We start from the raw sequence: 10,000 nt of genomic DNA on the forward strand, positions 1-10,000 counted from the left end.
CGTTTCACCAGATCTGGATCTACAAGCATTTTACCAGCTCAGACAGACATTTTCACATTAAAAATTCTTGATATTGTGTTTTTCTCAATTGTGAAAGTCAGTGTTCCTCCATCAGTGCAGGAGGAGGAGTGGTGAAGATCAGCTTCACTGAGCAGCTCATAATCAACAATACACTTCTGTTTTCTTGCTGAAACAAGGAAACAAAAACAGAAGAGGAACCTCACAACTGTACAGCACCTACCTGAGCAGGTGTTCATCTCACTCGGACTTCCTGCGCTGACTATCGTGTTGATGTTTGTGTCAGTGTTTATAAAGTTTTTACTTCCGCTTTTATCGCTTTGATCTAATGTTTTAGTTTAACTTCCGGTTAAAGTTGTGTACTTGATGGAATTAGCTACAAGCTAACAGGTTCGCTGTCCTTTACTCTGCCCCACAGACTGTTTATTTATATTTAAAATAAACCCGAGTGTGTGTGTGTGTGTGTGTGATCACAGGGAATATCACACACTCCGGCCCAAAGTTCTCCACACCCCGCTTCCGGGAATAACTGCGCTACTGAACTCTTTAAAGCATTAGCTGTCATGCTAAAGCCCCTGAGGCCGTGCTCGCGCACCGCCGTGCCTCACCTGTCCGCGCGCCTCACCTGCTCCGTACCTGATGGAAATCACTCGGCTGTTCCCCCGCGCGCGCCCGCTGCCACCGACTCCTCACACTGTACTGAACTTCCACATCCGCGCTCGTGCACTTCCGCTCCGGGATGGCGGATCAGCTACGAAACCGGAAGAACAGAACAGCTTGCGAGGTTGCCAGGTGTGTAAAAGAAAATCCCCAAACTCAGAGTTTCCGACTGTAATACCTCCAATTTACAGTAATTCTGTATTGAAACAACTGTACTGAAACACTGTACCGTTACACCTGTACTGAAACACTGTACTGTAACTCTGTACTGTTACACATGTACTGTAACACCTGTATTGAAACACCTGTTCTGTAACTCTATACTGTAACACCTGTGCTTTAACACCTGTATAGTAACTGTACAGTAACCCCTGTATAGTAACTGTACAGTAACACCTGTATAGTAACTGTACAGTAACACCTGTATAGTAACTGTACAGTAACACCTGTACTGAAACACTGTACTGTAACTCTACTGAAACACTGTACTGTAACACCTGTATAGTAACTGTACTCTATCTCTGTATTGTACCACCTGTACTGTATCACTGTACTGTAACACATGTATAGTAACTGTACTGTAACTCTACTGAAACACTGTACTGTAACACCTGTACTGTAACACATGTATAGTAACTGTACTGTAACTCTACTGAAACACTGTACTGTAACACCTGTACTGTAACACATGTATAGTAACTGTACTGTAACTCTACTGAAATACTGTACTGTAACACCTGTACTGTAACACCTGTACTGTATCTCTGTACTGTAACACCTGTACTGTAACACCTGTACTGTATCTCTGTACTGTAACACCTGTACTGTATCTCTGTACTGTAACACCTGTACTGTAACACATGTATAGTAACTGTACTGTAACTCTACTGAAACACTGTACTGTAACACCTGTACTGTAACACTGTACTGTAACACATGTATAGTAACTGTACTGTAACTCTACTGAAACACTGTACTGTAACACCTGTACTGTAACACTGTACTGCAACACATGTATAGTAACTGTACTGTAACTCTACCGAAACACTGTACTGTAACACCTGTACTGTAACACTGTACTGTAACACATGTATAGTAACTGTACTGTAACTCTACTGAAACACTGTACTGTAACACCTGTACTTTAACACATGTATAATAACTGTACTGTAACTCTACTGAAACACTGTACTGTAACACCTGTACTGTAACAACTGTTTAGTAACTGTACTGTAACACTTGTACTTGTATTGCAGTATGGGATTATATTACAAGTATTAGAGTACAGGTTCTATAATGTACATACAGAGATGACTGGACGTCTCAGACACACTGTAATAGTCATTTTATCTTAAAATAAAAAAACCAAGAAATTAATAAATAAATAAAAAAATCACAGTTTTGATAGTTTTTATTTTATTTTATTATTTATATTGATCCCTTTATTTATCCTGTGTTCAGATCAGTATGTTATAATCCTGAAAACAATCTAAAAACAACAGTGCTATCTGGAATAATCAAGATGGAGGAAGCATGGGACCATGGAATGGAGGAACGGGTGGATGGAGGGGTAATGGTATTACTGGATAGAGGGATAAATGGATTAAGGGAGGATGGTATTATGGAATAGGCAGCTGGAGGGAGGATGGGATTAAGGTATAGATGGAATATGAAGGGATGATGGATATATGAAGGAATTATGGGATGTAAAATGGGTGGATGGAGTGTTGATGGAATCATATGATGGAGGAATAGGTGGAAGGAGGGATGATTTAATTATGGGATGGAGGAATAGGTGGACGGAGGATTGATTTAATTATGCGATGGAGGAATGGGTGGATGGAGGGATGAAGGAATTATGGGATGGCGAAATGGGTGGATGGAGGGATGAAGGAATTATGGGATGGCGAAATGGGTGGATGGAGGGATGAGGAGTGTCACTGAAGATAGCGGTAAACTTTAAAGCAGTGATTTCCTGAATCAGCCACAAGGACGTGAGAGTTGGAGGTGATGGAGAGACCCTGAGGCCCGAACAGAGGATCTGCTGAAGTGTTAATGAAGGACAGGAATGAGCCGCTGCTGTCAAACACCTACACACACACACACACACACACACACACACACACACACACACACACACACACACAGAGCATAACAGTTAAGATCGCAGATTAATGAATTAAAAACTGTGTGTAGACATTAGAAGTGTGTGTAAAGTGTAGTGTGTACAGTGGTGTTTGTGAAGTGGCGTGTGCATAGCACGAGTGTGTATTGCTGGAGTGTTTAAAGTGGAGTGTGTATAGGTAGCAGCTGTGTGTATATAGTGTATAGAGTGTAAAGCGTGTGTATGGTGTATGCATGGTGTGTATATAGTGTATATTGTACGTATAGTATGTATAGTGTGTGTATAGTATGTATAGTGTGTATAGTGTATAGTGTGTGTATCGTGCATATAGTGTATACTGTATATAGTGTATAGTTAATAGTGTATACAGTGTGTGAGCATGTGTATAGTGTACAGTGTGTGTATAGTGTGTGTACAGTGTGTGTATAGTGTATAGTGTATAGTGTGTGTATGATGTGCAGTGTATATAGTGTGTGTGGGGTGTGTACAGTGTATAGTGTGTGTATGGTGTATAGTGTGTGTATGGTGTGCAGTGTGTATATAGTGTGTGTAGGGTGTACAGTGTATAGTGTGTATAGTGCATAGAGTTTATAGTGTGTATAGTGTGTGTGTATGGTGCAGTGTGTATATAGTGTGTGTAGGGTGGGTATAGTGTATAGTGTGTGCATACTGTGTATAGTGTGTATGGTGTGTATAGTGTATAGTGTGCATACTGTGTATAGTGTGTATGGTGTGTATATAGTGTGTGTACAGTGTACAGTATGTATAGTGTATAGTGTGTGTACAGTGTACAGTATGTGTATAGTGTATAGTGTGTGTATGGTGTGTATATAGTGTGTACAGAGTACAGTATGTGTATAGTGTATAGTGTGTGTATGGTGTATAGTGTGTGTATGGTGTGCAGTGTGTATATAGTGTGTGTAGGGTGTGTACAGTGTACAGTATGTGTATAGTGTATAGTGTGTGTATGGTGTATAGTGTGTGTAGTGTGTATAGTGTGCAGTGTGTATATAGTGTGTGTAGGTGTGTACAGTGTACAGTATGTGTATAGTGTATAGTGTGTGTATGGTGTATAGTGTGTGTATGGTGTGCAGTGTGTATATAGTGTGTGTAGGTGTGTACAGTGTACAGTATGTGTATAGTGTGTGTATGGTGTGTATAGTGTGTGTATGGTGTGCAGTGTGTATAGTGTGTGTAGGGTGTGTACAGTGTACAGTATGTGTATAGTGTATAGTGTGTATGGTGTATAGTGTGTATAATGTGTGTACAGTGTACAGTGTGTGTGTATAATGTATAGTGGGTGTCTAGTGTACAGGAGTATATTGTGTGTGTACAGTGTACAGTATGTGTATAGTGTATAGTGTGTGTATGGTGTGTATATAGTGTGTGTACAGTGTACAGTGTGTATAGTGTATAGTGTGTGTGTATGGTGTATAGTGTGTACAGTGTACAGTATGTATAGTGTATAGTGTGTGTATGCTGTGTATAGTGTGTGTGTGTATAGTGTGTATGGTGTATAGTGTGTGTATGGTGTGCAGTGTGTATATAGTGTGTGTAGGGTGTGTACAGTGTACAGTATGTGTATAGTGTGTGTATGGTGTGTATAGTGTGTGTATAGTGTGTGTACAGTGTACAGTGTGTGTATAATGTATAGTGGGTGTCTAGTGTACAGGGAGTATATTGTGTGTGTACAGTGTGTTACCTGTATACGGCTGTTTCCCCAGTCTGCTACAATGATGTTCCCAGTAAAATCCACAGCGACTCCAGTGGGGGCGTTAAACTGGCCGTTCCCTTCACCACTACAGCCGAATTTAAACAGGAAATCTCCCTCTGCATTAAACACCTCAAACACAACACATTCACCCTTATTAGATTCTACACCTCCAAACACAACCAATCAAACTCAACACTCTCACTGCTGTAATACACACCTTCACTGAGTGATTGTGGAAATCAGTCACAATAATCTCATTATTCTGATTTACTGCTGCAAAGTGTGGACCTGAAGCAACACACACACACACACACACACACACACACACACACACACACACACACACACACACACACACACACCTTTAAATGTCTTCTTTTATCTGGAAGAGCAAATGTGAGAAAGAAATGAAACCCAGTGAACACCTGCGAACTGTTCATCTCCATTTCCACGAGTGCCGAACTTGCGGATGAGTTTCCCGTTTGGCTGGAAGACGAAAATGCTGCAGGATTTATTATCCACTACGATGATGTTCCCGTTCCTGTCCACAGAAACGCCTTTAGGACCCATCAGCTTCCCGGTGCCAATCTTATGCTGAGACATGGACACAGAGCACATCAGTCACCTGAGCTTCAGGAGAACATGCATGTTTACAGCTTTAAAGAAAAGAATGATGCATGACATGCATTCAGCAGGTACAGCATGCATTCATAAATGGGATCAAATTCACTTCTTATTTTCAATGCATTTTTTTAAAACCTATGAAACTGTTTTTTTGCTTCACCTTAAATTTACCATCACTGGAGAAAATGCTGACCCACTTGGTGTCATAGTCAGCGATGATGATGTCACCATTAGGGTGGGAGGTGATGCCTGTGGGTCGCTGGAGTTGCCCCGGAGACCGACCCCGTACCCCGAAACGGCTCTTAAACTGGCCATCATTAGAAAATATCTATAAAAATAAGAAACAAAAATGTAGTAAATGCATGTTTAAAGATTAAAGATATTGTAAACTTTAGTGATGTCGGTTTTACCTGAACACACTGATTGTTGCTGTCTGCTATTAAAACTTTTCCGGAGTCTGTAGTGGCCACACCCTGGAGATTAGCAAATTCTCCCTTATTTCTGCCTTTAGTCCCTATAGTGAACAAATAACACCCAACACTGACATCATAACCACAAACTCCTCCCCCTGCATTATATTATAACCACAAACTCCTCCCACTGCAATACATTATAACCCCAAACTCCTCCCACTGCATTATATTATAACCACAAATTCCTCCAACTGCATTATATTATAACCCCAAACTCCTCCCACTGCATTACATTATAACCACAAACTCCTCCCACTGCATGCAATTATAACCCCAAACTCCTCCCACTGCATGCAATTATAACCCCCAAACCACTCCCACTGGATTATATTATAACCCCAAACTCCTCCACTGCATTACATTATAACCACAAACTCCTCCCACTGTATTCAAATTATACCCCAAACTCCTCCCACTGCATTACATTATAACCCCAAACCACTCCCTCTGCATTACATTATAACCCCAAACTTCTCCCACTGCATTACATTATAACCACAAACTCCTCCCACTGCATGCAATTATAACACCAAACTCCTCCCACTGCATGCAATTATAACCCCCAAACCACTCCCACTGGATTATATTATAACCCCAAACTCCTCCCACTGCATTACATTATAATCACAAACTCCTCCCACTGTATTCAAATTATACCCCAAACTCCTCCCACTGCATTACATTATAACCCCAAACCACTCCTCTGCATTACATTATAACCACAAACTCCTCTCACTGTATTCAATTAAAACCCCAAACTCCTCCCACCACATTACATTATAACCCCTAACTCCTCCCATTGCACTACATTATAACCACAAACTCCTCCCACTGCACTACATTATAACCCCCAAACTCCTCCCACCACATTACATTATAACCCCTAACTCCTCCCACTGCATTCAGTTATAACCCCAAACTCCTCCCACTGCATTACATTATAACCCCAAACTCCTCCCAATGCAATCAATTATAACTCTAAACTCCAAGTGCATCTTCTTCTTCTACAGCACTTATCTGTACCGATTCTGAAGATCAGGTCATCCTCCATAGCGTTTCCCCCTCTGCCCCTGCTTGAGCTGTACAGGCTGTCTGGACGCCTGATGCCTCGTGGTGTGGAGTTGAAGCTCCCTGGTGCCTTCAGGAATCTCTTGGTGCTGTTGGTGGTGTGAGATATCTGCGTGTGCTTGTTGGCTCGGATGCTAAAGGGACTCCCACGGATGTGCTTTCCATACAGGCGAAGTGCGAGCATGTACTGTCCCTCATGTGGCAGTGTGTACAGTATTTCATATGTGCCATTTTTGTGGTCCACAACTTCACCTTCTCCTACCAGTGTGCCATCTGAACCATTCAGCTCAGCTGAAAGAGGTGCGCCACCCGTCTGGCACAGTCCTCCTTCTCTGTCCTTAGAGGTGACAGTGATGGAGGTGGGCCGACCCACCACGCAGCGCCGCAGTCCCTCACCGCTCGCCACAGTCTCTCCTGCCACTGCGCTGCCAGTTATGATGGAACCCAGACGACGCACTGAGCTGCACAAGCTTTCAGTCTCTGCCGTGAAGCTCAGCTGCCCGTTCTCTTCAGGCCTCAGAGGAAGTTCCCGAGTCGCCAGGTCACTGAGACGCTCACTCAGCTGCTTCTCCACCAGCAGCACCTCGGCCTCAGAGCCAGTGCACAACGCGCGTTCTGTCAGACTGCAGCTGCTGAGCATGGCCTCCTGCTCCTGCAGCAACATCTCCAACTGTGCCTGGAGAACCTGTACATCAAAAACACATTACACTACACACACACACACACACACCATATAACATACCACGCAACATAACACACAACATCTCCAACTGAGCCTGGAGAACAGAGCCTGGAGATGTAAAAGTGTGGAGATTTGTAAATTTGGAGGTGTGGAGGTTTGAAGATGTATTGGTGTGGAGGTGTGTATGTGAGGAGCTGTAGAGGTGTGATGTGGAGGTGTGGAAGTGTGGAGATGTGGAGGTGTGGAGATGTGGGGGCGTTGGGGTGTGGAGATGTGGAGGCTTAGAGATTTGTTGATTTGGAGGTGTGGAGATATGGAGATGTGGTGATGTGGAGGTGTGGAGATTTGTAGATTTGGAGGTTTGGAGGTGTGGAGATGTGGAGATGTAGGGGTGTGGAGGTGTGGAGATGTTAACTGTTTAATTGTGATGAATCTGAGATCTGTGTTTGAGAGTAGTGACTCAGATGTGTCCTGGATTTGAGAGAACATGTTCAGTATGTTAGTAGAAACAGACTTCTTGGAGCTTTAACACACTCTGGTCTCACGCAATAGCTTGGATATGAAACACGAAGCTGCAGGTGATGTTTTATGTTTTATCCAGAAATCACTTCTAAACTGAAAATAGAAAGTCAGCACACATTTGTCTTCATGCTTCATTTTCATATCTGATATGAATGAAAGATCGTGATCTGTGTCAATTGCTGATACATTTTCACACCTGCAGCAGAGCATGAACCATGTGTAGACCCTGGGAGAAGGTCTTCACGTTTATTAACTCTGGTCCTACAGTAGACCTTCAGCACGTGAGAACAACAAACATATATTCCCACACAAACGAATATCAATCCTGTCTGATGTTTTTATGATTATGTTTACCTGCCACACACACACACACACACACACACACACACACACACACACACACAATCAAAAAACTAACACAAATGATTAAGTACGATAGTGATCACCTCAGGCTGTGTGTCTCCGTCGTCTTCCATCAAAATACTTGGACTTCCAAACACACTCCGCTTCATTTTTCTGCCTGAGCAGAACCGGTTATACGGGTTTTACAGTTTAATCACTCACTCACTCACACTCACACTCTCACTCTCTCTCTCTCACACACACACACACACACACACACACACGGACACACACACGGACACAGTGTTGTGTAAGATGGTAGATCAGTTCCCGGGAGGGAGGATCCAAGATGTCAGCTGTAAATGTTTAAAGGACACTGAGCAGGTTGCCTTTATGTTCTCACACATTAACATCTGCTCCATGTTTTGCTGTTAAACAGAGGTTCTCGGTTCTTTTGCAGGAGGAACCGTGCTAATCATGGATGACATGACTAACATCTAATACAGTTTTTAGGAGAGATCTGAGCAGGTTTACATGCTTACAAAATAATGTTTGGGTGAGAACCATGAGTTCTTCATGTGGTAGAAGTTTCTCTGCAGAACCTTCTAATGACTTTAGAAAGGTAAGTAACTACCGAAAGACTGTAGAAGAACCTTTTTTGTAAGGGTGTGTGATGGAGCTCTGACCTTGTGTTTGAGGGTGTAGTTGACCTCCACCTCCATCAGCAGCACACTTTTACGCACATCCAGCATCTTCTGCAGTTCACTGAAAGTGTTGTGGATTTTCTCCTCCACCGAGTTCTTCTGACTGGTCAGCTGCTGCAGGATCTCAGATAGCGTTTGCAGTGCTGAGTCGATCTCTGGAAGCCTGAGATGAACAGGTGAAATGAGATGATCCAATGCTCTCTCAGTTTGAGAAGAAACAAATTCATTCTGGTTTTATTTTACATTTCCTTCCATGTCTCATGTCCACCTCATAACCATACCAACGTCCAACCAGATCATGTGACATAAAGGTAATAAAAAACAGTGGAAACAGAAGGCGTCGGTTCCTGACCTGCTTCTGACAGAGTTTAACTGTTGCAGCAGTGAGGCTTGGTGCTGTGTGAGGACCTGTGTGAGGGGGACGAGTGTGTGCTGGACGTGGTCATCACTGCTGCACTCCTCACACACTGCTGTCTCACACACAGGACAGTAGAACTCCATCACCTGACAAACACACATATACTTCAATATGGAACTCGTCCACTACTTCCTGTTTCACTTAGCGCTCCGCTACAGATATTAAAGCAGTGTGAACCTGGGGACACGAAGGGGACGTAATGAGGACATGATGAGTACAAGGTGAGGATGTGTAGGGAAGATGGGTTAGGGTGATGGGGATGTGGTAGGGGTTGAAGTGAGGACCTATGGCATGAGGTGAGAGTGTGTAGAGTACATGGTGAGAACATTTAGGGAACACAGCAAGGGACATTTGGAGGACATGGTGAGAAAATTTAGGGGCCATGGTTGGAACGTTTGAGGAACACAGTGAGGAATTTTAGAGGACATGGTAAGGACGTTTAAGGGACATGGTTAGGACGTTTAGGGAACGTGGTAAGGATGTTTAGAAGACATAGTGAGGAGGTTTAGGGGACATGGTGAGGAAGTTTAGGGGACATAGTGAGGACATTTAGGGATATAGTGAGGACATTTAGGGGACATGGAAAGGAAGTTTAGGGAACATTGTGAGGAAGTTTAGAGGACATAGTGAGGACATTTAGAAAATATGGC

The 10,000-nt window shown here is 43.0% G+C and overlaps 2 protein-coding genes across 17 annotated transcripts in view; both read right to left on the minus strand.

Annotated features, from left to right (window-relative positions):
• arfip1 (ADP-ribosylation factor interacting protein 1 (arfaptin 1)) overlaps positions 1-785 on the minus strand; it is a 17,548-nt gene extending 16,763 nt beyond the window's left edge. Inside the window, exon 1 of one of the 6 annotated variants that reach the window (XM_046843023.1) lies at positions 655-785. The gene's annotated coding sequence lies outside the window, so the exon portion shown is untranslated. Of the gene's footprint in view, positions 1-626 lie in introns of all 6 variants that reach the window. The other 5 variants (XM_046843022.1, XM_046843020.1, XM_046843019.1 and 2 more) reach the window with 5 other exon arrangements.
• Positions 786-2,073: 1,288 nt separating this feature from the next.
• trim2a (tripartite motif containing 2a) overlaps positions 2,074-10,000 on the minus strand; it is a 12,494-nt gene continuing 4,567 nt past the window's right edge. For 10 of the 11 annotated variants that reach the window (XM_046843325.1, XM_046843326.1, XM_046843319.1 and 7 more), the window contains 9 exons: positions 9,285-9,436; positions 8,915-9,095; positions 6,638-7,367; positions 5,552-5,655; positions 5,302-5,469; positions 4,943-5,111; positions 4,735-4,805; positions 4,506-4,646; positions 2,074-2,768 (listed from right to left, as the gene is read on the minus strand). In XM_046843325.1, the coding sequence (XP_046699281.1) occupies positions 2,616-2,768; positions 4,506-4,646; positions 4,735-4,805; positions 4,943-5,111; positions 5,302-5,469; positions 5,552-5,655; positions 6,638-7,367; positions 8,915-9,095; positions 9,285-9,436 (1,869 nt within the window). In that variant the 3' untranslated portion in view covers positions 2,074-2,615. The remainder of the gene's footprint in view (positions 2,769-4,505; positions 4,647-4,734; positions 4,806-4,942; positions 5,112-5,301; positions 5,470-5,551; positions 5,656-6,637; positions 7,368-8,914; positions 9,096-9,284; positions 9,437-10,000) is intronic. The other variant, XM_046843320.1, reaches the window with a different exon arrangement.

This window comes from Silurus meridionalis, chromosome 28 (assembly GCF_014805685.1).
Source record: "Silurus meridionalis isolate SWU-2019-XX chromosome 28, ASM1480568v1, whole genome shotgun sequence".
NCBI classification, from domain to species: domain Eukaryota; kingdom Metazoa; phylum Chordata; class Actinopteri; order Siluriformes; family Siluridae; genus Silurus; species Silurus meridionalis.